Below are 27827 nucleotides of genomic sequence, written 5' to 3'. Positions count from 1 at the left end.
AGCAGTAGGTAGGTGTCATTCAATATCACAGAGTACAAGGTCTAGGGAACACCCTCTCAGCTCAGCCTAAGCTCAGCTATCCTGAAGTAGGGAAGAGAGGTCTTTGCTGTCTGCATCAGTCTTTCACAGGCAAGTTCTCCACTGCATAGGGTGTTCACAGAATTAGCATAGAGTATGCCAGACTGAGAATCTACTCAGACATCTGCTAGTAATCTGGGAGATTCCAGTGTCCTTTTGTTATGGCAAGAAATTACCTGTGATCTAGAGGTGGGGAGTGAAATTGTCACCACTGCCACTAGGACAAGGAGCACGTGCTGTATGTACATCAGTAAGTCAGTGTGTCCACTAATCATGATAAGAACAGGTGCATTTGACCATGTACCCAGCACTGTTCCACACACTTATCTAATTGCCTCGCTCAACCCTCTCAGTATCCTTCGAGTAATATTATTATTGTTCCACTTGCAGAGGAGGCTCAGAGAAGTTAAGTAACTTGCTCAAAGTCACTAAGCTAGAAAATGGCAAAGCCAATTCTGACCCAGCCAACCCCGGAGCCTATACCTCTTCACTAGGCTCCTTCAATCCTAAATCACTTCACTAGAAGATTTCTTTTCAAGTTGAGAGGGAGGGAGGGAGGGAGAGAGAGAGAGAGAGAGAGAGAGAGAGAGAGAGAGAGAGAGAGAGAGAGAGAGAGAGAGAGAGAAAGAAAGAAAGAAAGAAGAAAAGAAAGAAAGAAAGAAAGAAAGAAACGAAAGAAAGGAAAGAAAGGAAAGAGAAGAAAAGAAAGAGAAAGAAAGAAAGAAGAAAAATCACACACATACTTTAGAGAACCATGGATGGGAGAGAAAACTGACAAAATTCTACAAAATAGGTAGTACTTTTCAAGCAGTTATATTTTATTCATCAAAGGATTACATATAATAGAAAATAGTTTTGTGTAGATACTAAGACCTGTTGTTGATTTGATCTAGAGACAGGATCTGGTGTGCTCTTGAATGTTGGGGACCTCTGATATAGAATGTAGCTGGCTAAAATATATATCCCTGTGGACACCTAAAAGAACAATATGCTTAAAAGTAGCACTGTTGACATGAGCAGGAAAGAATTCCAGGGGCCAGGGTTCTGAGCCTGCTTCTCTGCCAGAGTACCCACTCTGCTGTACCTTACCATGAGTACTGTGAAAAAGAGGGCTGATGGTGGCTTCCTACCACTTAAGGAGACTAGGAAGCAGCCTTAAAGAGGTCCTCTCACATAGGGAAAGGCTCACACCTGGGCATTCCACATAGCTGCTGGAGCTGCCCTAGAGAGGTCTTGACATCCAGGAACAGCCGAGACTGGCTGGACTGAGACAGCCGTTAGTGCCTTCTTCAGGGCTCTGTCATTTCACTCCTTCATCCTCATTCTATGCTCTAGAAGGACGATGCACAAGTCCACTCCACGTGCATTGAAGCCCTTACTTAAACTACATGAAGATTATCATTTTATTGCCATTAGCCCTTCCTTTTCCTGCAAGATGCCTCTACTTTCACATTCCTTACGCAAGACCCTTCCAGATGCCCCTGTATCCTTATCAGCATCCTTCTTAAAGTTCAATGGCCAGAACCAAAAATGGTATACCACATGTTTCTAAATGATAATTGGATCACAGTTTACTCTGAACTATTTTTTCCTGTTATTATGGGACTGCAGGAAGGTTGATAAGGCCCCATGCAAGTCAGCAGTTATCAGAAACAAAAACAAGCCTAGCAAATGGAAGGCTGCTACATGTAGCAGAGGGGATGGTTTTCATTCATTACACAGAGCTTGCTTTGTTTCCCAAACTGCCTGGAAAGGAACAGAATTTGACTAGTGTCATTCTCTGGATTGGAACTGTATGTCAGTGGTAAATGGAGAGTAGGCGTGTTTAAAGGTTGATCATTTCAGCTGTAGCAAAACTCCCACCAACTGCTGAGCACTAACTCTACAGAGCAAAGGAGGCAATGTCCCACTGAGAATAATTATTTTGCCATCACCTGCTCTGACCACTGATCTTTGAATTCTTCATGCTTTTCTACCATTGGTGAGGAAGGAGATCAGGAGTTCCAAAGGAAAAATTGGGACTCAGGGGTCCTGGCTTCTCTGCCTTCTGGCTGAGATCATTAGCAAATAAAGTCTTAAATTCTGTGGGTTTTAGTGTTCCCAATCATAAATAGATATGACTCATATCCCCCACTTTACAGGGTGGCTTAAAGAAGAAACTGTACATAAAAGTGCTTTGCAAAGTGGAAAACATCCTCAAAGTGTTGGATGATGTTTTAAATGGGGGAAGACTTGGAAGAAAGGAAAGCCACATTTTTGCCCAAATGAATTTTGGAACAGGAATAAAGAGGAATGATTTGGGGTTATGGATCATTCAATAGAAACATTAGTTGTGCAAAACCTGAAACATGTTCCTCAATCCTTTTAATGGCCCAGAGCAGTTTTGCTTTGTCCACCAGCCTTTGCAGGTGGCCAGCTTTATATATAAATATGTCGGCTTTCAGCAGCTGGTCAATCTGGTCATTCCTCGGCATAGTCCTCAACCATCCTGAAGCCAGAACTGGTCACTAGCTTTTTTCTCTTTCCTTTCTTCTACAAATTTTTCCTAAGTGCCTTTTCTAAGCCAGGTTCCAAGTAAGTCACAAGGGAGGCAGCCGTGAGCAAGATATGACATTTTGCAGGAGACAGACATTGCACAAAAAGTATGACTTTCAGTGGCTATCATGGATGCAAAGGAAAAAGGTAACATCCCAGGAGGATCCGTAGCAGGAGAATCTGGGATCATCTTGGGTGCTGGCAGTGATTCCAGAGGACAGAATGTTTGCTCTCTCAATAATTAACTGATGTATGTTCAGCCCTTTAAAGTTTATGAAGCACTTTCTAATATTTTTTTCACCTGATCAGGCTCTCAACCCTGCAAAGTACATAGTATTATCAGCCTGTTCTAGAAATCTAGAACCCAAGACTAAGGTATTGAAGTGATTATCCCAGGGTCAACCTCTTCTGTCACTTACAGAACTTTTGACTCTAAATCCTAGGTCTTTCCACCCCTCACTTTGGCTCATTGGCTTCTGTCGCTTGGGAGTTGAAATTTTGCAAAGTAGCTTTGGGGAAAAGGGCAAGAGGGGGGAAATGTTCCCCTGGACACTTTCATATAGGTAGGAGTTGAGATTTTCTATTTAGGCTCAGCCAGATGTCAAAGGGAAGCCTACCTGAGATGTGAAAAGACATCCTAACTGCTGTGTTTGCAGTCTTTGTGGTTGCCCATAAAATTGGAAACCCTTTCAGACCCAAGATGTAGCCCTTCGGTCTTATCTGTGCCTAGAGGAACATGTGTGACCAAATGCAAGTCAAAATGAGACACATGGAATATCAGATGTATTCCCATAGGTGTTATTCCTCAAACCCAGCTCTTCATTGACTCCTCACAGCATCCAGAGCCCACCCATGTTTGCTTATGAATTGCTCATCTTAGCTGCTATTTGTAGCATGTTTACTATGTCCCAGGACTTATATGAATTTGCCCTCATGGCAACCAGCTGCAGTAGGCACTAGTAGAATCCCCACTTCACAGATGATGTGACTGAAGCTCACAGAGATAAAGTAATTTGCCCAAGGTCACACAGATTTTAAATTGATAAGGCAGGATTTGAACCCAGATCTGACTCCAAATTCCATGCTCTAAAACACACTACTCTGCCAGATTCCCTCCCCAAAAACTGAAAATAAATTTCATAATCACTTCCTACACTTCCCTTCTGGGTTTTTTAGTATTCAAAACCAAGAGACACAACAGCACCCTTGGGACAGTTTTGAAAGCCTCCAGTATCCTTCTAACCCCACCCACAGATACCCATATACCTCTGGGTTAAGGATGCCCCCCACCACATCCCTCTTCTTGAACAGGGTTAATAGAAACTGAGAACTGAAGGATTTAATTGAGACAAACCTGCAGCCAAATTACACAAAGACCCATGAGGTGACACCAGTCTTTAGATGTTTTTCTAGACTGGTGAGCTCTGTACTCATCAATTGGGGTTTAGCTACAGTCATTTTTCACCCTTTCAAAAGGGAGAGAAGAAAATACCAAGTTCCCACACCAGCTTCAGAAACTCAGTCAGGAAAACTTCACTCTCTTTCTGTTCACTTTGTCTCCCTCTGTCCTCATCTCCCTGTCTCCCCCCCTTTTTCCCTCCTCCTCTTCTGCCTCCCCTTCCTCCTCCTTCTCTTTCTCTCTCCCTGTCTTTCTCCCTCTTTCTCTCAAGCAGTAGCTATGGCTTAAGGAAAAAATAGCAAACAGATTTTATTTTTAGTACCTTTCTATGTTTCCCGGACAGCTCCATGTGCCAGCATATTGTTTTAACTCTTATGGTGATACAACATTGAGCTGTGAACAATTAAACATAAACACCAGCCTCACTTCCATCCTCTTCTTTTCTTCTTAGGTGAAGGCAGCTTCCAAATATGTGGATGTACCCGTGAGTATTTGAAAACTGTTTTTGTGGGTTCGATTTTTTGGTTTCTTGGTTTTGGGGTATTTGTTTTGATTTACTTACCTATTTATTTGCTTTTATGAGAATTTCGATGATGCCTTTTTTATTAGTTGATGCTAAATTGTATATTCCCAAATTGAATTACCAGAAAGAGGGAAGCCAAGAACATTTCATGGTAAAATTTTTAGCAGATGAGAAGAGAGTATAGTTTCTTTCATCAAGCAGAGACACCCCTATTTGAGGGTAAACCCAGTTTTCTTTCATTTTTATTTTCATTGGTTTCTCTGCTATATTTCATTCTGTGATCACTCCACTCACATCACTTCACCTTGGAAGTGGAGTCATGAACTAGAAATTTGCACAGGGTGCCAGTATTAAAAAATAAAAACAAATTCTGAATTTGTTCATTTAGGGTTCAGTTCTACAATTGTTTTAAGGGAAACTTACAAAACTGCTTATAATTAATACAGACCTCATTAACAAAGAGAGCTCTCAAAGTTCTCAGATAAAGCCCTTGAAGTTGCCCAAATTTACATTTAAATTGAGGTTAAGTATTACACATGAATACTAGCATGTGGGATTACCTGTGATAAACCAGGACACATTTATAGACAGACTGTGCCCTAACTATTAGCAAAATAAAATTGGAGAGATTTAAATGTATTCCAATAGAGGGGAGAGGAAATGATTCTCTTTCTCCATTTCTAACAAAAGAGGTGTGAGTATTATAAAATATTAAATTTAGAGAGCTTATCTCAACAGCTACCAAGAGTCTTATACTGAACGTTTTTCATTCTGAACGTGGTTAAGTATCCTCCTTGTTCAAATACTTATTTGTTAAAATTTGTTTTTTTCTAAAAGGATTATATTAACATTTAAATTCATTTCCCCAGGAAGTTAAGTGTGTAATGGTTTATTGGCTTATTTCTCAAGGGAAGGCAAAATGGAAAATTGGAATGAATTTAGCATTAGCATATATTTTATTTGCTTAATGAAAGGATATACAAGCAATAATTATGCTTTGAATTTATATAATGTTTCTTTTTTGAAAGATTGTATTTATTTATTTTTAGAGTGAGGGGAAGGGAGGAGAGAAATAGAGGATGAGAAACATCAATGTGTGCCCGGCTGGAATTGAACCGGCAACTCTTTGGTTCTCAGGTTGGCACTCAATCCACTGAGCCACACCAGCCAGGGTTATATATTTCTCATCAAGGGACCTCTGACTACTTTGCACAGATAGTCCTTACAATGAGAAGAGAAAAAGCTTACATAATCGCAGCAAGGAAAGAGGTTAAGTAATTTATTGTTCCAAGCCCCAAACAATTAACTTTCAGTTCACAGAGAGCAGACTTCTCGAATTTCTGTGCCTGTTTCTCCATCCTTAAATAGAGGTAATAATACTTAAGTCACAGGTTTGCTGTGTAGATTCAATGACATTAGTATATGGAACACTCAGTACCCAACTGGCCCTCAGATATTTCAGCAGCAGGAGCAGGACAGGGGAATGGGCATGTGATGCCCACAAGCTATTGCATGGGAGTGGGAGCTGGATTTGCTGACATTAGCTCTGGCCTGCCATAGTCTTCAACTGTAGTAGAAATGGAAATTCTAGGCTCCTAACTCAAAGATCTCATGGCTGAGGTTTGTTTTCTCCTAGCCCCAAAGCAGAGGGGAGTTTTCATCAGCAAGGTAAGATAGAACAGGTAAAAGTAGGCAAGGCCCAAATATGTGGAGATCAGGCAGTCAGAACTAGCAACTCAAATTGGCATATGTGGGAGGTCAACCATTTCAAGTGGTTCAACCTAATTCCTACAAGGTAGGTCTAGATTTACTGTACATATGAGGTAAAAATAAATGGGCTGCATATCAACAGGACAGGTGCCCTGTATAGTCATATTGTATTTATGGATGAATTATGCTGTATCAGAGTTGAGCATCTGGGGGAACAAAATGAATTAGCGGAGTCTCCACCCTTTAGGGAAGCAAAAGAAAATGATGCAGCATGTCCCAAATATGGCACATTTGCCACTGGCAATATACAATATGGTGATAACAACTGCAATCAAACCTCATAAAGCACTCACTGTGTGCTGGTCACCTTCTGAGGACTTTACATTTAATCTTCACAACAAACCCACTTTAAAGATTAGAAAACTGAGGCTGCAGAGTTTCACTTCCTTAGGGTCTCACAGTTGCTAAGTGGCAGAAACTGAGATTTCAACCAGTGCTCTTGAGCATTATGCCATCTGCCAGTTGATTTTAGTTAGTGCACAGATGAACATCTTTATTTGATTCATTGAGTAATTTACTATTGGAAAAACTATGATTAGCACCTCAAATGTATAATTTCACCAATTATGGCTTATAAAAAGGTAAACTTTAATATCAAGTTGATAAAAGTATATTTATAGCAAATAATATGATAGTAAATAATATAGTGATAATATGATTACAATTTTAGAGAAAACAGTAGTGTGTAATAGATATATGTACTACATGTACATTGTTCACACGTTGTAATAAATAATAGTAATCATTTGCTTCTCAAAACAGCCCTATGAGTGGGGTAGTATTTCTATCCTGTTCCACAGCTGAAGAAACTGAGGGAGGTAAAGTACAATAGTATGCCCAGGCTTTCCCAGCAAGTAAGTAGGAGGGTGAACATTCAAATGCAACACTTTGACTAGTAGTCAGAACCTGTCCAGGTGGCACTGGATCCACAAAAGAGTCAACTGTGTGCATTTCTTTCCAACTCTGCCTTCATTGAGGGCACATTGGCAGTGCCAACTCAGCCATGGAGAGTATTTACACCATTGAAATTGGCAAGCACTGCAAATCAAGTTTTGCTGTTTGTGTTATTTTGTTGTTTTCGGGTTTTTGTTTTGAAGAACCAGTTATCAGCATACAACTATCACCCATTCAGTGGTCCCCCAAACCAAGATGTGCAGTGGTAATACTTGGCAAGAATTTTTGTTTTACTTTGCTTTGTTTTTTGTTTGTTTGTTTTTAATAGAGATTTCTCTTTCCTTGCCTCCAGAGATTATGATTCAGTAGTTCTGGGATGGAGGCTGGAAATCTGTTTCTGAAAAGCCCTTCACATGATTCTGATATGTAGTCCAGGTCTGGGGACCAATGGATTCAATCAGTGATTCTTGACCTTGTCTACAAATCGGAAACACCTGGGGAGATTTTTACACGATAGTGCAAGGTTGCTTGCCAAATTAAAACAATCTCTAGGGTGTGGGGTCTAAGTATCGGTATTTTTTAAAGCTCCCCAGGTCCTTCTCATTTGCAACCAGGTTTAAGTATCAGTGGATAAAATCATCGTTTAAGTTATTTCTAGCTCTCAAGACTCTGAGTTCATTTGTGTTACTGCGTGAGGTTGGCATATGGTTAATTGGTTTAGTTCTGTGTGGAAACTAGTAGTTAGTTACCCTAGAGACTTGTCTTAATTATCCACACTAACAAAGAGAAACATTATTACCAGTCATTCAAAATGTTGCATATTCACCAAAGCATATCTCTTTGTTTTAAATGTAGTATTGGAACCTCAGGAATACACAGCAGACTTACGTTGCTAATTAGGGCTTGTTTAGGATACTGAAAGTCTGATTTCATTTTCTCAAACTCAGAAGTATCCTGATAGGAACAAACTATGATTAAAATGCCTTATTTTTCCTAAGTCACACAGTGACTCCTTCACAAATGAGGTGTTCCATACATGGATGGAGTTAACTATACAGAGATTAATTTATTTGTTTTTTATTGTATGTCCTCTAAAAGTCTATATCCTATGCCATCAGTCTGTTCAAGCCACGTTTTAAATAAGCAATGTAATTGTGGGATATTCAAACCATTGTCTAACATTTTCCCACTATTTGTCGATAACAGTGTGGTTATAGTCTAATTTATCTAATAGCACCAGTTGTTTAGCTAAGAATATTTTCCATCTATAACTACAAGTTAGCTAGTTTGTGTGTAAACAGTTTATATTTTAGCCATTTGGTTGGAAATCTACTTAAAATGCATTATATATCCTCCCCTGCTTTTTTAGACAAGGAACTAGCCACACTTTAACCTTTCCAGCATGACTTTCCCCAGTGACCTGCTCCACCCAGGGCCTCCCAAGGGTAGGGACAGCTTGCCTCTCCCGACACCCACCACTGGTGACTCTGCATGTGTGGAGCTACAGTTTGTCGGCTTTCTCCCTCAGGACATCGGGAAACCTGATATCACCCTTTTGTCAGCACGCTTGTTCCAAACAAGTCCCCTCTTTCCCCTGGCTGGCCCCCAAAGGAGGGTAAGCAAACTTGTTGCAGTTGGATATAAAGCTGATTCAAAAGGAAACAGTAGTAAGTGGAAGCCCCAAAGACCCTATTAAGAAAAAACTTCGCATTTTTGTATGGAGACTTCGTGTTTTATTTTGATGCTGTTTTTAGTTTCCTTCTTGGTTCTAAAGTAGATTGTAAAGGTAGGTAAGGCTATGAGGTAATATAATATTGGCATGGGGAGATCATGGTGGCTTAATGTTTGCATAGTAATACGGCTTTTAAAGCATTTTAACATACATTATTTTAGCTGATCATAATTTATGAAGGTAAGTAAGGAGCTATTATTAATCCCATTTTACAGATAGTATAACTAAGGCCCAGAGAAATGTATTTATTTATTTTTATTTAATTTGTTTTCTATCCTCACCTAAAGACATACTTATTGATTTTACAGAGAGGGGAAGGGAGGGACAACAAGAGGGACAGGAGGGACAGAAACATTGATGTGAGAGAGAATCATCAATCAGTTGCCTCTCACACACACCCTGACTGGGACCAAACCCATAACCCAGGCATGTGTTCTGACTGGAAATTGAAACCGTGACCCTTCAGTTTTTGAGATGACACTCCAACCAACTGAACCACACCATCCAGGGAAGGCCCAGAGAAATTTAAATTATTTTCAAAAGTTCCAATTTGTGAAGGATCCAATAAAAATCCATGTGCAGTAAGTCCTCACTTAATATCATCGATAGGTTCTTGAAAACTGCAACTTTAAGTGAAATGAGATATAACAAAACCAATTTTACCATGGCTAATAGACATAAACAAGAGTTAATTCCTAGGGCATCTCATCAGCTATTAATGTTATAACAGAAAGACACTGAATGAAACAAACTTTAGTTGAGGATGCTGTAGTATGACTGAAGAGATTTAAATAGGAGATGGTTGGGGGGCCTTATTCATTCATGGATTTGTTCATTCAGCAAATATTTACTGAGCACCTACTATATACCAGGCATCATTCTATGTGCTAAGGATTAATAGAAAATAGACCAAATAAAGTTTCATAAAATCCCTGAATTTATGGACTTTATGTTTTAGTTGGCTAAGACAGATAAAAAACAATAAATGAATACAGAGTACAATGCCAGATATTGATAAGTACCATGAAAAAAAATAAACAGGGTCAAAAATAGAGAATTATGGAGCTTCTTAACTAGCTGGGGGAGATGGATCATACTGATTTTTTAAAGATTTTCTTTATTTATTTTTAGAGAGAAAGGAAAGGAGGGAGAAAAGAGGGAGAGAAACATTGATGCATGAGAGAAACATTGCTCAGTTGCCTCCCGCACAGCCCCAACTGGGACCTGGCCCACAACATAAGCCTGTGCCCTATGGGAAACTGGGAATCCAACGGGTGACCTTTCAGGATGTGGGACGATGCCCAACCCACTGAGCCACATCTGTCAGGGCATATACTGTTTTTTTCCTTTTTTAATCAAAGTTTTTAGAGCTTAAATGGCCCTTTGAGGATAGCAAATTTAGTGAAAAGAGGAGGCATGGTTAAAGTAACCATTATTGTAGATCACAGTTCTAACATTGCAGGTTACTAATAGGTCTGCTGAATTTGGCTTTGGATCTTAACCCTAAAAGAGCTGATATGTCCAGAAAAAGGCCATATCTGCAGTATCACCAGGAAAAATTGGAAACAATAATAATAAGTTTCTCAAGTCCCCCAAGGCAGGGGTCTCTATGCTCATGAGAATGCCTTTTGATGTGCAGCTGCCAAAGGGAAAGGAAGAGAGAGCTGCCAGTTTAGAACTGATAGCTATCACTTTCGTCTCATTGGAGAACCTCTATTGTTTCATTTCATAAACTGCAACAATTATAGGTCCATCACAGAACCTGCTCGATCCATTCCATGAAAATTGCTTGAAAGTGTAACAGTTGACTGCTGTGGCTTTCGATTGTCTTCATTGTTTTTCAAATTAATACCTTGTCATTGTTTCAGCAGGTGTTAAGAAATGTTACCAGCATCCCAGGGGCCAAGCATTGGCCCTTTGCTTGATAATTGTTTGCTTTATATGAGGAAAAAAAATACAGTCCTACTGTTTCCAAACCTTCCTCATTTTCACCCTGGAAATTACACAGAAGTGTTAACTAACTTCAATTTGCAGTGCCTGACAGTCCCCGTCTTGTAGAGAAATGATACTTTGTGATCTAAGGTAAATCACAGTAATGAAAGCTAATCTTTTTAGTTATTAGCAAACATACATATCTACTATGGAAATTTAAGGAGTTTATGGCAGCTCTCCTAATGACCCATATTACAGTATTTTAATAGGTTTCTTTGGAGATAACTTTGATTGTGACATCTTAAGTAGTGTGCATTCTGAGTTTCATTTTTTGTTTTTCTTTACAATAAATCATTTCCAGTACTGGATGAACTGCCTGCTTACCTTTACAGCAAATCTAATTTATTTAAAAATCAAATCCTTGCCCACCCGCCCCACTTTAATCCTTAGACAATAACGCTGCACCAACGCTGTCTAACACAGTGAAGACAAATGGTTGAATGTCTCCTCTGAGTAAACTGGTTAGGAAATACCACATACTGGGGTTAAACTACCCCCCAAACTGTGAGTTGGGTGGGAGAGGGTGTAGATTGAACTATGATTCCTTAACACTTTCTCAGTGTTTTAAAAAGAAAAAAGGGATCAAGAAGACTGTCACATTTTTAATGTTATATTAAGGACAGACAGTGGAAGACAAAATATATGTAGGTATTTTTACACTTGATCTTTGCCATAAGGCCAAGAAGCGATATATATGTGGGTATTTTTAAATGGGGGTTGGGGAAATCCAAAGAAAAACCAGATAATGTCTCTGGGTTATCCAGTGAATATATACTGGAATATCTTTGCCAGAAAAAAAATTAATAGAAAAAGAATCCATAAAACCCTGTAATCTCAACTCCCTTCCTAGCCAGGTTTGACTTCCAGAAAGAGCAGTTTCAAATATCTGTCCTACCAGTCCAGTCTGTGGACAGCCAATATATACTGTGGATAGCTTCACATTCCATCAAGGCAATGTGAGGGGAGGGGTGGGAAGAAGAGAGAGGAAAATGCACGGTAATCATGAGAGGGTCACTGTCATAAAATTCCATTTTCATGTTTTCCTGTTTCTTTGCAGAAACCTGGGATGGATGTGGCCGATGCCTATGTGACTTTCGTCCGCCACTCTCAGGATGTCCTTCGTGATAAGGTCAATGAGGAGATGTATATAGAAAGGTTATTTGATGTAAGTAAATGCCTTCTCCTCCTTGGAAACCAAGGAGGAGACCCTCCAAAATGTGACAAAATAAGAGACAGGAGGATAAGTCACATTTTGAGAACATGGATTGGTCCCAATTCAAACAAAATCTTTTCCTCTTCCTCTGCCTTAGGCTGTTATCTGTCATGTGTCTGTTCTGAGCCCACTCTGGTGTGGCCAAGTCTCAGTCCCAGTCTGTGTGATACTTAGGACAGTGCACAGCCTTTCAGCAAGCAGGCTCTGTCCTGCACAAAGCTTGTGAGGCAGCTTTCTCTAACTGGCAAAGACCTTTCTTGGTCATGGTTCTCCTCCTTGCAATCTGGCCTTGCCTTAGGGAGATAGATATTCTAGTTGGGGAGGCTGAGCCAGCTCACCCTCCTGGGGGTGGTTCCTCCCTGACACCAGCTGTGGCATGCAGATGTTCAGATACAGTTTCTGGGAGACCAGAGATCCTTACTTAGCCATGGATTTTGGCAAACACGTTAGAGAGAGTTGCTCGGTCAGTTGCTGTTCTAAACCAAGGTGCCCCCTGCCCATCCACCTACTTGAAAATTTGGGAAAAGAAGCAAGTACACAAAGAGCAAGTATATCAGGCTGCCAGACCCAGATTGAACTTCAGGAAACACAGATTTCCATCAATTAATAGTTACCGAGCAAAGTTATTTCCACCGTGAAAACATCTGCACTCCCAAAGCAAGCCACTGAAGCAAAAAAAAAAAAAAAAAAAAAAAACAAGACTGCTTCAGTCTCAAATCACCCACCTCTTTCAGGCCAAAGCAGATGGGCTGTCTAATTTAGCCAGATATTTTGCTTCAAGTTTCCACCAAATTTGCCAGTGTAGACCCGGCCAGAGTGCAGGGAAGCTGACGTACTTGTCTCTGTGTGGCTCTAATTGTGCAGCCTACTTCTGTTTCGTGAAGCATGAGCCCCTCCTGTCCAGGTTTCTGTATTTTTAGTGCCAGCCCGAACATTAATGTTTTGGTCTACTATGAAATCCGTGTTTCTATATTTTTTCTGTGATTGTGTTCGGCAATTTACATTGAGTTTGTGTGTAAGTGTGTTTTTGTTCCACAGCTCGGTGAGCTCATTGTTGGCACTGCTTAGAGTATTGCAGCTTCTGACTTTTATATGCCTTGTCTTCCAGCTCATTTGCTTTCCTTGTGTGTTGAAAAGGCTCCTTTCTTTTTTTCTTTCCCAGTCATCCTCGTTCTGTGCTCAATATCGCTCCTTCTTCTGCATCACCTTTCTTTGAGAAACCTTCTTACTTTTTAATTCCCACCCATCCCCTTTCAGATTAAAATGGAACTTATCTCTCATGTCAAATGTTTTATCACATTATATCAAGTGGCATGAATTAGAATCAAATAATCTTCCTGTGTACATCTTCTAGCATGACCCACATCCACTGAGAATGCCTCATACATGCATAAAGCTCGCAGCGGGTCCTCTCCCTTGTCTGCATGTGTGCCTTTATGAAAGTTCTGAGCCTAGAATGTCTGGGGGACAGTCACCCATCCAATAGGCATTGAAAACAGACAGGCATCACCTTTGGGTCTGCAGTTAGGAGTGTGGACAATCTGTCCAACTCCACTGCATCAAATTCCAAACCACAAATTTTTGAGAAGCCTGTGTATTATTCTTTTCAATGCCTAAATTGCCTTTTTCCCCCTTCGATCAGTATCTTATGAGTCTCAATTTTGTGTGGCTCTTGCGTGCGTATGTGTGTGTGTTTCTGTGTGAGTGTGTGTGAGTAATTCGTGCTCTCTAAAACTTTAAAACACCTAGTCCTGAATTTGATGTTCAATCTGTAGTTTTGCCTGTCACTCCATTAACAAATAGCCCACACTGCCCTCTTTTATATTTTTTAATTAGAAGTACAAGGGGAAATTTTTTATGGTAGCCTTCTTGAAGGCAGCCAGACAAATTGTCCTCTTCTGTGATTTTTTAAAGGGAAAGAGCAACTGAATCTTTATTTGAAAAGTAAGACCCCAGCCTTGCACAGACGGGAAAAGTAGACTTGTCTGACTATTGAAGAACACAGGCAAGCTCAAGCCCTGTGGCATTTAATGTAAACTGATGATGGAAAGAAAAATTACTAGTAATAGGCTTTACAGAAAGCAAATTATGTTTAGGGTGATTCAAAAATTTGTAAGTATTTCAATCCCTTGTTGAATTACACTGACCAGCATAAAATGGCATCAGAAACATTGTGAGAACCCCCCACTATTTAGTCTTACATCGTCCCAGTTATGTTTTTCCAAGGGAGTTCTAGTTATAGTCCCCTGAGTATCTGATTTTAAAGACTTAACCATTAAAATCATTCACTCAACATCACCCCCACTCCCGTGGAAAAAAAATTTCAGTAGCTTGTTTAAAGATAATAAATTTCTTTGCCATTTACTTCTTACTTTTCAAATAACCTGCTCCCCTAATTTACAGAATATTGGTGCTAGGCAACCTAACTGATATAGTGCAAAAAAAGTTATTGAATCTGTCATGGATTTGAAACATTTGTCATTCGAAAAACGCAGAGCTTCTCAAAAAGCTTCATTACCATGCTGTCTCAGTAATTTAATTCAGTACTTACTGTTTTTCTATAATCTAGCAGCAAAACATCAGATTACCAACATGTTTGATTATTTTCAGCTTCTGTTTCCTCAAGCATGGTGTTTATTTCTTTGCATATATGGGCTGCAAGGCCCTGGTGTCCACCGAGCAGAACAAGAGAATAGGAATATTAAGGCAGAAGGGTCTATGAAGCCTGCCACCCTGAATTTCTTGCAACAACAAATTGTTCTCTCAACTACGTTTCTTAATGATAAGGGTCCTGAGGCAGGTTTTTAAACAATTGGCAAAAATCTATTGAGAAAAACTTGTTGATCTGAGAGGATTCTCTTCCAAATTGTTGCATTTTGATAAATGGCAAAAATGAATAATAGAAAATTAGCATTTTGAATGAGGGGGAAAATCTATATCTCTGAGATTGTTTGCTGTTTGGGGGTTGTTGATTCTGACTGTTGTGTCATTCTCTGGTTCTTAGTTCCTGCTGGCATCTGTCACTGTGAGGCATGTTCTCAGAAATCCTGTTGTGTTCTTAGCTGTGTTTCTAAACCTCAGTTTTATTTACCTGATAAGTCCCTTAAGTTCTTGCTATTTAGTATTGTCCCCCCCCTTTTTTTTTTTGCCTTTTTGTGTGTGCCTTGTAGAAAAGGCTGGATGGCATTAGTGTGTGTTTGTGTCTGGGAGTATTTGGATTAATAGCTGGTCCCTTAATGCGTGCATCTTCTGTTTTAGCCGGGCCTCAGTCTCAGTGCTTTCTCTGAGCGAGTTTTCTCTCTGCCTCGTCAGTGTACTTTTGGCTGGAATTGGGTGCTTGTGGGAGATTATCGGCATAGCATTTGGGGTTCTATATTTGATGCTCTGCATTTTTATCTATTTTATTATGTAACTTAAGAACAGCTTTCCAAATTCATCTTCACCAATTTTTTTAAACAGGCATTTTCTAGATTTATTGAAGAAATATATTCAGATGTAACATTGCTTAACCAGATCTTTTTAATGCAGTGAAAGTTTCCTGTTTGTTAATATAATTGATTTACAATTCCTTCTATAAAATACCATTAACTCTTTTGGTGATGCCCCTAACTGGTCCAAAATTAAGTGCTGATTGGAAAAGAATATACTACTTCATGTAGTATTTCAGACACACAGCTGTATGTTTTTACCTGAACTTGTCATTTTTTCTAAAAACTGGCGTGCTATTGTATACTGATTTCAGTTGCTATAAAATATGAGTTTACAATATTTTGAAACAAAAGCAAGAGAATATGTACAATAGCAATGAATTTAAATTATATTAAAGATGCTGAATTTTTAAAAGAGAATCAGATTGCTCTCAGATTCAAGTGGAAGTCTCTCCTCCTTGAAAATTATTGCTGACTTTTAAAGAAAATATAAAAAATGAATATGAAATGATCTCCACATTCCTAAAGCAGCAACTGAGAACAAAAGCACAAGCCCAAGAAATAACTCAAAGACAATGATTTAAGGTTTGAGTATCCATAAATCATGCAGATGGCTTTCCCCACTTCTCTCGTGATTAATTCAACATCTTCCCCAAAACAAAAGCATGCTTTTTGAAATTAGAGATCAGATCATCAAGAGAAGCACCTAAGATGTCAAGGTCTAAACAAAAATTAATTTATTTCCCTTCCTCCTTGTACTTCTTGAAGACACAGACTGAGAAGAAAATCAGGATTAAAAGAGATGTGCTTAGGCGAAATCATCTGCTTAAACCTCACATGCTCGGAGATGAGTGATTAAAAAGCCATCCTGCACTTGGATGGAGTCCACACTGGGGGCAATGCACATCCGCACTGGCTGTCTTCAAGCCTGCGTCGTTGTAAAGCAGGCCCTGGGAACATTTGCCTGGAGATGATACGTGGATTATATAGGTCAATTATACACTTAATCTGCCTTCTGGAGGATTAAGTATTTGCAGATTGACTCTGCATTTGGCTTCTCCGTGGCAGTTTTCAGATCAGGAAAGGGCTCCTTACCAAACTACCTCATAAGCACTTAATCAGGCCACACGGTCAGGTTCAGCCAGGGCTACTGCTCTGGGTTCTTTGCCTTGCACAGATTTTGACTTGCTGTTCCATTATCAAATCTTGTAATTGTCCACTTTATGTGTCAGCACAATAATTTAGTGTGAATACTTTCTTTTAAAGAGTAATTTGACAAATGAAACCTCTACCTATTAAAATACAAAAATATATAAGATATAAAAATAGGGTAGGGCAAAAGTAGGTTTACAATTGTGAATATGAGAAACAGAGTTTGTTCTTGTCTTATTATTTATTACTTGTATTATTTTCCATATGAACAATTATAAACCTACTTTTGTCCCACCCTGTATTTGCTATATTCATATATGAAACCACAGACAAGCATATTTTAATAACCTTATTAAATTACAGAAGTGGTATCCACGTGAACATGTATCAAAGTAGGAGTCAATCTTCCAGAGGAAATGCTGAGGAATAGACTCTGAGGAAAGCATTATGTTGTTATGTAAAATCTGTCAGGTAGTCACTAACTGTCCAGGTGAAGGAAACTACTTCCAAAAGTATGAAGTAGAGAGAGGTGCACAAGATTCACCAGTAAACAGGTTGTGGTTCTAGTGAGCTGATTAAAGAAAATCAAGGCATATGGCCCTGTAGACACAGAGATAGTGAGTGATTTCCTCTGTAATCAATAAGCAGGTTTGACTGCCCCAAATGGGAACTGTTGTGTAGTGATCATGGGCCTTGCTTCTGGAGACTTCAGATTTCACCCCTGATCCTTCCAAGCTGGTTGACCTTGGACAAGGTATTTAATCTCTGAGCCTCAGCTGATACATCTACATAACAGATATGATAATAAGCAGAACTTTCTCATGGAGTTGACATCGGGGTGAAATGCCATGTACAACTGCAAGCATCAGGCTCTGAAGAAGCGTTTGGTAAGTGTCAGCCACCACCACCATCATCATCATTATATCATCATCATCAATGAAAGGGAATGCTTTTCCCAGACATCTTTTTTTCATGTTAAACAAAACTCTATATCTGTTCTAATGCACTGTAAGAGTCTTGCTATCACATCCAGACATTAACCTCAAGTTTGCTTAGAATTAGTTGATATACAGCAGACTGGTGGTACCTTTTTACTTAAAATAAAACATAGTTCTGAAACAGGCCCACAGTGATGGTCGAGACTGGGGCATTGAAGTTAGCCAGACAAAAGTAAACATCCTGATTTTGCTACTTCTGAGCTTTCTAACCTCAGGTGAATTGTTTAGCCTCAATTTCCCCATTTATAAAGAAATTGACTTCTTGTAGTTGCTGGAGGACTAAATAACATAATGGATGTAGACTGTAGTAATGAAACATTCAACAAGTCTTTCATTATCATCATCATTCAACTGATATTGAAATGACCTAGCCCTACCCCCTAAGCAAAACCGCAGTGCATTGGCAAATAAATATTGACCTTCTGAATGTAAGGAGTTTTGTGGGGGAGAAGGGAGGAGTGCTAAATACCTTTTATTATTACAGATGCAATATACATACATTGTAGACATTTAGAAATAGAGCTAAGCAAAAATAAGAAAATGTTATGTTCCCAGTACCCAGAGATTATTACTCAAGTGTTTATTCTTTTGGATCTTGTTCTACATGCTTATATACATTATGTACTTTTTACTAAAATAAGCAAGCAAAAAATGCTTTTTAAAGTTAATGATTTACATTTTCCTTGTCAATAAATGTTCATCTAATACACTGTCCATATCCAAAATTTCCCACTTGTCCCCAAAATAGTTTTTACAGCTTGTTTGTACAAACCAGGATGCAATGCAAGGTCCCACCTTCATCTGGTTGTGATGCACTTTGCATTTCTTTTCACCAGCACTGGCTCTTTTTTTCCCAATCCTGACTTGTTAAAAGGACTGCCGTGCCAATTGTTCTGCAGACTGGAGGAGTTTATTACTATCTAAACATAGAACTGATTTGAAGAGAAAAAAAAATCTAGCAGAATTCAACCAAATAGTTCTTTTAGACATAATTAGTAACTCAGCATAATTCAACCAGGGTTTTTTAAAGCTGTTCTCTGTGTGTAAGAAGAATTTCTGAAGCTGGTTCTTTAAAAAAAAAAAAAGGCAGCAAGAAATTTACAGAGGCCAGGGTACAAGTTGGCCATGTGAAGAGCACCAGGGACTTTATTTCACGAATTAAGGCATAGATATCTGAGCTCAGTGTGTAAATCTAAGGTCCATGGTCACAGTCCAGTATTTCTTGTGTTGCTGTAGCTGATTTGGTGAAATCTTGGACTAGTAATTTTGATATGCACCCCTAGACCATTAAGAAGGCTCCTTTGTTAATTCTGCTAGAATTTTCCTAAGGTTATCAATCTGAAATTATGCCTTTCAAATCAGCCTGAAGCTGAGCTCTCATACTCTTCAAATAGAATTTTAATTGAACTATGGCCTCATTCCCTCAATTATCAGGTTGAAGCGCATGTCTTCAGTCTGCCAAGACTTCCTTTAGAATCTGTGTAATTATATACATTGGAACAGGAAAAGAAATCCAATAGGGACCAGGAAAGGCAGCTAGGAAAGGAGAAAACATTGATTTTCCACTAAATATTGAATACCAAAGAAAGTTCTGGTAGTTAAGCCATGCCCTGGGCGGTGCATTAGAGCTATAGAGGACTATCATTTCCCAAGAACAGTATGGAAACTGGACACAGTCAGAGGGAGATAGGAAGTAGAAGGAAAGAGAAGGCTTGTCCTGCTCACCTTGATTTGTAGCATCATAAGATGTATACAGGGTCCAGCAGAAGTAAGCCCTATTTGAGTATGGTTGGTAGGGTAATAATATTGGTGTAATAATTTATAGTTTTACTTTGAACATATCACCTAAGATGTCATATTGTATGCTTGAGTATGATATTGTTATGTTACAGAATGACATGCTTATGATTTTGCAATAAAAAGATTTTACAATAAAGAGGGGCTTTATTTGTGCCAGGCCCTGTATAATAATGTAAATTGCATGTATGTAACTAGATATACAATATTACCAAATAGGTATAGCTATAAATCAATGGATAATACACATATACAGATTTGATTGAGGTCTGTATTCTTGGAAGTGAACCTTACACTCAGACCTTTTCAAACTGAAATTAAACAACAATCCAAGTTCATCTTCCTGACTTTCATCCTCCAATGCCCCTCAAAGACCCAATATCTTCATGATTTCCCTGATTCCCACCATACACATATGCTTTTTTTCCTTAAAGAAAAAAAGATAGTATTTATTTTTAAAAGAGAAGGGAAGAGAGGGAGAAAGAAAGGGAGAGAAACATTGATGTGTGAGAGAAACATCCAATGCTTGCCTCTCACACGCCCTCAACCAGTGAGCCTTTGGTTTGCAGACTGATGCTCAGTCCACTGAGCCACACCAGCCAGGGCACATATGCTCTTAACAGGTTTGCTATTTCCTCCCCTACTAAGGTAAAGAAGACTTAGTGCCACCCTTGTTGAGACATTTGCAATTTTAACAAAATACTTAGCCAAAAGAAAAGCTCAGTCTAATAGAAGTTTTTGGTCTTGGACATGAGAGACAGCAGACTCTATGAGAGGGGGAGGGGATGGAAAGAAAAATGTCTTGAGGCCTCTGATGCCCTGTTGTCATGAATCTTGTATTCAAATATGAATCCTCCTGTGTCCCATGGCATGACCTTCACAGTAACATGTAAATGACAACAATTATTTATTTTGCTTTTGGAGTTCTTAGGTATAAGAACAGGTAGGTGTGTTCTAGGTATAGAGCACATTTCTATTTGGCATGGATGTGGGAGTGTTTCTCACCCATGCCTGGGTGGTTTGAAGTTTCAGCAGTCCTATATGCAGAAAACATAAGGGATCATTAATAGATTGCAATCATTTGGATCGTGTCAAATGGATTAATGCTATCCAAAAGGAATTGTTTATTTTTGTTAGCATCACCCTTGCAGATTTATATTTCAGTGGCATGTCTTCAAGTAGTTCTTTTCTAATCTGGCTTCTTCCTCTTAAAGCCATTCATAGAAATAGTCCTTTTTTACTTTGGGGCAAACCTTAAATAAAACCAGTCTTGAAATTTCTCTGGAGCTTGTGTGCAACAAAGAGTTTTGCTAAGTGTCTTTAATCAAAACAGTTCTCTGTATTCCAGGAAACACTTGGTGGGTACAGTTAATTTGTTTTCCAGAGAAGAATGTTCCTAATAATTATCCTAAGAAGTCATACTGATTGCTCTACTATATTAAGGTCACAGTATACTTGCTAACATAACCCATAGACTTAGAAAGGTTTTTCTCTCCATTGCAAATTTATGGCATAGAGGCAGTAAGCAACACACTTTCACCACACATGTGTGCACATGAATGCACACACACAGTAGCCAAGGTGCATTTTGTAGAGCAAATATTATTACATTGTGTTGCAAGATGTACTAAATTCTCAAATACTTCCCATTAACTAACCAAGTATCTATATCTCTTCGTGCTGAGCTCTGTAGAGGCTACTTTCACAAGATTTCACTGTCTAACCATATCTAGAATCATAGTCAGTTGCTCTAATATTTTTTTAATGAATGAAGTTAAAACATCATCTAGGTTGTTATTATTCAAAGTGTGGTTCATGGACCCTTCATCATCAGTCTCACCAGGGAGTTTGTAAGGTGCAGAATCTGAGCCCTAACCCCAGCCTAGATGATTCTAAATCTACATTTTAACAAGATCCTCTGTTAATTCAAATGAACATTAAAGTTTGAGAAATACTGGACAAGATCAGTGACTTTCAAACTTATTTGTTCATGGTTCACAGTAAGAAACAAATTTTACATTGCAACCCATTATGGTATGTACACACATGCACATACAGATGAAACAGAAATTGATGAAACCATATGTACACTTAATATGATTCAGTCTGATATTTTCTATTCCAACTTCAGAAAGGTTGGTGGTAACCAGTCAAATTATTTCAGGGTACTGCTAGGTTACAACCCTCAGGTTAAAAAACACACCTTGAACAAAGTTTCTCATCCTTGACATTATTGACATTTGGGGCCCGGTAATTCTTTGTTGTGGGTTCCAACCTGTGTATTGAAATATGTTGAGCAGCATCCCTGACTTCTACCCAGTAGATACCAGTAGCACCTCCCTCTCAGTTGTAACAACCAAAAATGTCTGCAGATGTGACCAGCCTGGGGCTTAGCTTGGAAGCTGTGCCAGTCTCAGAAGTAGATTATGTTGGGGAGCTTGGTACAATGACTGGAAAAGCTTGTAATACATCCAGACTCTCCACCCTCTCATTCTCTCTTCCTAGAATAGTCCCAGTCAGAGCCCAAGAAGGATCTGGAGCAGCATGCTAGATCAGTAGGGTGGATCCCACTTTGGCCTTCCTCAATTGCTTTTCTGCTCTTTGCTTTGAGTAATTCCACCTGGACCTTGGAGACTATATATATATATATATATATATATATATATATATATATATATCATAGACAGAGAGGAATATATATATATATATATATATATATATATATATCTTCTACCAGTTGGCTACAAGTTATTTTTGTGTGTCCAAAAATCTGAAATGGAGACTCAACTTGAATACTTCATTCACTTCAAATTCCCAGTTCCAAAGAGAATAGCTAACAGGTTCTGTTCTTCTGTTAAACTCCTGCCAAGTTTATTAAAAATCCCAATTAACGGAGTCAAGTGATTTGCCTCCAGTGTGGATATTTCCATATCAGAAGGCTTACAATGATAGTGTCACTTGCCATATTGTGTGCCTTGACTGCCTTTGGCAGAATTTTTTACTCTGACCATCCCTGGACTAATGCCAGTTTTACCAACAAACCCCTACGTCTTGCCCAGGACAGGGGTATTATTACCAGATATATATGCCAATCAGGATATAAGAGACCCTCTCATTTTTTGTGTATAAAAAATATTTTTTGAAAAGAGCAATAATATGTAAAGTAAGCAAAGTTAATTTCATGAGTTTTCTTATAAAATTCTCTAACTCACTTTTTTTATAGAAAACAGAATTTTTTAAAGATGGTTCATCTTTTTTATTTTATTTATTTATTTTTAGTGAGGGAAGGGAGGGAGAAGGAGAGAGAGAGAGAAACATCAATGTGCGGTTGTTGGGGGCCATGGCCCACAACCCAGGCATGTGCCCTGACTGGGAATCAAACCTGCGATGCTTTGGTTTGCGATGCTCAGCCCACGCTCAATCCACTGAGCTACACCAGCCAGGGCTTCTAACTCACTTTTTAACGAAGAGAACGATTATTCCCTTTTGTTCAGAAAATTCATCACTTGGCCCAGGAAACGATCCTGTTAAAAACAAAACACCCTGTTGCAATGTGCCACACTGGCTTTGGGAACACTGAGTGTTTCTCACCCAGACCTGACTTTGCCCCACCAGGGACATTCAGCAACATCTGGAGACATTTTTGGTTGCCACAGATTGAAAGGTGCTATTTGCATTTAGTGGGAAGAGGCAGGGAGGCTGTTAAACGTCCTGCAATGCACAGACAACCCCCCACAATGGAATTATACAGCTCAAAATGTCAATAGTGTGGAGGTAAAAAAAATTCTGTCTTTAGTGATATGGACTCTTTGAGGTTAAATTTGGGTGTAAAACAGAAGCATTATCTCTAGGTCATTTTCTCACGCAGGGATTCCAATGGCTGCCTCTAAAGAATACTCTACTAGGCAGATAGCTCAGAAACTACTCTCAACAATCCTTTTAAAAAGCTTCATCCAAACTACTTTTTTAGGGTCAAAAAATAAAAACTAAAGAATTGTTAACATCTAACATTCTCAGCTTGAATTTAACAGTCACCCTTGTGTAGTTCCCATGGAGCTTCACTACTTCAACAAAAACTCCAGTCTCATCTGTTAAAGAAATTACAGCAGCTTCCTTCTACTAGAAAGTGACTCTTGAAGTTTTTAAGAAACTGGATCCTTTATAGCAAATAGATTTAAGAGTACAGGTTTTGGAGTAGGACGCACTCGAGTTCCATTTTTTGGGTCTGCTTCTCACTAGCTGTGTGACTTTGAGTAACTTTCTTAGCCTTACCAAGCCTTAATTTCCTCCTCTGTGAAATGAAGATAAAAACATTACCTGGCTCTTTGGACTAGGACTAAATGAGACAATGCCTATAAATCATAAACCACAATATTTGCTGAATAGAAATTATCCCCCAAATGTCTTCTTTTCTTCTTCTCGTCTCTGTCAATGGTAGTAATAACATAAAAATCAGCTCATACCTTTACCTAATACTAAGGTAGGCCTTGCAGAGAGAAGAAAAGTGGTGATACATTTGTTCCACGGATTCTAAGAGCCAGATGTGAATTGATCAGAGACCATGGTAACAAGCAGCAAAGAAGCAAAAAGTCCAGTCATATGCAGAATCCCTCAAAGAAATTTGTTTTAAAGTAGAGTAAGAACCCAATGCGATTAGAGCCCCAGAGGAAGCAGCTCCATGGCTGGATCTACAGATATCTAGGATTCAGAAAGGAGAAAGATGTAGGATTCTGTGCTCAGGCACTAAGCAAGCAGACATGATTGCTTTCCCTGGGAGCATCCCTGACTCACCAACACCGTGTTTTCACCATCCTTAGCAATGCTTCTGTTTAGAGAGGTCCTTTCAGAATTTAGACAAGGGACATAGCACCACCTGGGTTATGATGATGCCAATCTAGGCATCTGGATATTAGCTTCTCCATAACCTGAAGGCCTAAATTCTTCCTGTATTAATATGTGTTGTTTTGTCTTTTACTGTGTGCTTCTTAACCAGGGCTGCACATCAGAATTACTTATGTATATTTTTTATTGTAAAAATGTCCTCATCCAAATTATATACCAAAAATTCTGAGTCAGTAGATCTAAGAAAAGGCTCAGGCATATTTTAATAGATAGATAGATAGATAGATAGATAGATAGATAGATAGATAGATAGATAGATAATAAATGCAAGTGTGTAATCTGACCAACAACCATTGATTTAGAGGAGTGATCCTCCACTATAGGTGATTTTGTCACCCAGGGGTATATTTGGAAATGTCTGGAGACATTTTTGACTGTCACAGCTCAGGTCGGGGTAGGGGTAGGTGCTACTGATTGTCCTTGCATGGTACCATTCTGATGCCATGGTAGATAGTAAACATTCTACACTGCACAGGACAGCCTCTCACAACAAAGAATTATTATCTGACCCAAAATGTCAGTGGTGGTGAGGTTCATGAATCCTCATTTAGTGAATAAAAGATGCTGAAAGATGTGTTTATTTCTATTATCTCTGTCAATACCATTCTCACTTTGTGTCTTATAAAATAACTTAATAACTTCATTTATTTATTTGTTTGTTTAGCAACAGTAGGAAGAAACAGGAGAAGGTGCCACTTCTCCACTTTTAAGATAAGAAACTAAAGTCTAGACAGAGCTGCCCAGGACTATAAGGCCGCAGGGTCCCTACCTTCTGAGAGCAGCAGTCTTATCTACCTCACTCACTGTGGCATCCACGGTGTTTGGCATTTTGTAAGCCCTCCGTAGTTATTTGTTAAATGTGTATTGATGAATTCTTAGCCCCTTCATAATATATTGTGTGCCTTGTCAAGGATATTTTTTATTTCCAATTCTAACTCAAAAACAGTAATTAAGGCCTTTAAGTATCTCACTGTGAATTATTGCAATTATCTTGTTTTTTTGGAAGCCCTGAATACATTGTGCTCTGGTTAATTTAATGGGGAGTGAATTTTTTCAGCCTATTTGATATTTTGACTAATTTGAAAGTTTATTGGAAGACCATAGCTGTTTAAACTACTTTTGAAACGATTTCTAAAATTTCTTAGCTCTATTTTCTCCCTTACTGAGCATTTGAAACAGAATCTAAGTCTTTGGGTCAAGTTCTTTCAAGGCTCTGGCTATACCATATTTAACCTCACCCATTACTATCTAGAACCTGAAATATGAAAAGAGTGAATTACCCAGGATCACACCACTAATAGATTCCCACCCTCCAAATACAGGGCTCTCTCTGCCACACCTCACAAGAAGATAGAGCTGAAATGTTTATTAGCCCACAGACATTCTGAAAGCTGCTCTTTTGATTTGGTTCCCAAAAGGGCTTTCAGGAAGAGGAAAAAGGGCAGCTTTCTCTTAAAAGACAAGTGCAAACAGGGAAAGACTCTAATTAATTGAGGGTTTTAATAAATAACTGTTTAAGAATAAAAATGATAACTTAGAGTTTCTTTTATGTATATTTTCCTGACTGTACATTAGAGACAATAACATCATCTTGTTGAGAATGTTATTTCTTTTAAATCCTCTTAGAAGCCCAAGGAAGTAGGTGCCTAATGATTCTCATTTTTTAGCATGCAGACTGACAGCCAATATCCAATAGGTACTATCTATGCACCAGGTACTGTTCTAGGCACTTAAATGTAATAATCTGTGTAATTTTCATGACTCCCTCTGAGGCAGGTTTTTACAGTTAAAGAAGTTGAGTTATTGAAAGGTAATTAAGCACTAAATTGAGAAGCCTGGGAAGTGATCAATTCTAGATCAACCTCTTCTTCCTAATGCAGAGTGGATAATTAACCATAATGTCTTAGAAAAACTTATACAGTTCAAATATGTGCCCAAAACTCCCACTCCAGAGTGCTCTGCGTCCCACATGATCCACTGTGATGAGAGCCACTGTTGCCTACATGGCACCACAGCAGTGACAGAAATTGCAATTCTGTGATTCTGGTAGAAAGTGGCTTTTAGTCATGGCTTGTCCACTAACAATTTGGGGAGTTGTATAGCTAATCGACCCCTTAAGGAAAATTCAGCCCCACTGTGTCGAGCCTCCTCTTGAATGTGAGAACATTGTCACTGGGCTCAAGTTCCAGGAACACCAGCAGAACCTAGACCTAAAGGTGGGACATCTTGGGAAGTGTGACTGTCCCCACTTCAGGGTGAAACCCCATCCTCAGCAGAGAGGGACCACAGCACAGTGGGGAAGCTTGCATCCCATATGTGCTGCAAAAAACACTTCCACCTAGACCCAGCTAAGGAGTGGGTTTCAGTTTTTGGTCTGTATCTCCCTCTGTCTTCTAAGATTTTTTAACCCATAAAAATAAAGTTTAGTGGTTTACTGTGGGGGAGGGGAGGTGATGGTAACACAATAGCATTACATCTCAGAGTTGATAACTGGTTTAGGGTAGCAGCTTAAGTTCCTTAACCAAAGTTTGACACAGTGGTATTATTAAACAACAATGCTCAAGATTTTCCTACAAGGACCTGTTGACTCTTTTACCCTACCCACATAGCTAAGTTTTCAATGGCACTATGAGATTTCACAGACCGGCAATACTTTACAGGAAGGGAAAGTAATCCAAAATTACAGAATAGCATAGTTATACAATCCATGCATAATACAAATGTAGTTACAACTAAATCAGTATGTGGTCATTGTCCAATAATGTCTAAGGTGTCAGCAATGTGAAATTTTTCTATCAGGTTTCACCAAAGTCCTTCCTTGATTTATTTTCAGCCAAAGCTTACAACAAACAATGTGACAAGGTGATGAGAGGGAAAGGAAGGGAGGGCAGGAGGAAGGGAAGGAAGGGAGGGAGGGAGGGAGGGAGGGAGGGAGGGAGGGAGGAAAAAGAATTGTTTTTATCTTTTTGAAGCTTTAAAGAGCTTACCAGATAGATTGTCAGCTGTTAGCCAACCCTTGAAAGTGGCAAATCCCTTGGCCTGTGGAAAGTGGTCTCTATGGATTGTTTCTAAAGAGTTTGTTTATTCAAAATATGTCTGCTTTTGGCATTGTTTCTTCCGTGAGCATGGGCTCAGGGGTAGTAGCTGAGTCAGCATTGTGTACCCTTTCATGAAGCTTGCTGCTGCCTGTGGTTTTTTGAATATCACCATATAGTGGTAACCCAGCACAGGAGACATACATAGGGCTGGGATCTAATTCTTTTAAAGACTTCCCGCTTGGCTTACACAGAATCAGACAAATGGAGACCTGTTTGCATTTGTTGGTGCACATTAGAAATAAATTTGGACATTCAGCTTAAGGAACTTACTAAGGGCAAGATGCACAAAGAAATGCTATTATGTTTTCAGCAGTCT

General features: G+C 39.0%; 1 protein-coding gene across 1 annotated transcript in view; it reads left to right on the top strand.

Moving 5' to 3' along the window:
- CADPS (calcium dependent secretion activator) overlaps positions 1-27827 on the top strand; it is a 478898-nt gene that overhangs the window by 429603 nt on the left and 21468 nt on the right. Inside the window, 2 exon segments of the mRNA XM_036030984.1 lie at positions 4464-4496; positions 11981-12088. Of these exon segments, the coding sequence (XP_035886877.1) occupies positions 4464-4496; positions 11981-12088 (141 nt within the window).

The sequence above is a fragment of the Phyllostomus discolor genome, chromosome 7 (genome assembly GCF_004126475.2).
Source record: "Phyllostomus discolor isolate MPI-MPIP mPhyDis1 chromosome 7, mPhyDis1.pri.v3, whole genome shotgun sequence".
In the NCBI taxonomy this organism is placed as follows: domain Eukaryota; kingdom Metazoa; phylum Chordata; class Mammalia; order Chiroptera; family Phyllostomidae; genus Phyllostomus; species Phyllostomus discolor.
The sequence above is the reverse complement of the archived record's forward strand: the minus strand, read 5'-3'. Positions and strand labels throughout refer to the sequence as shown.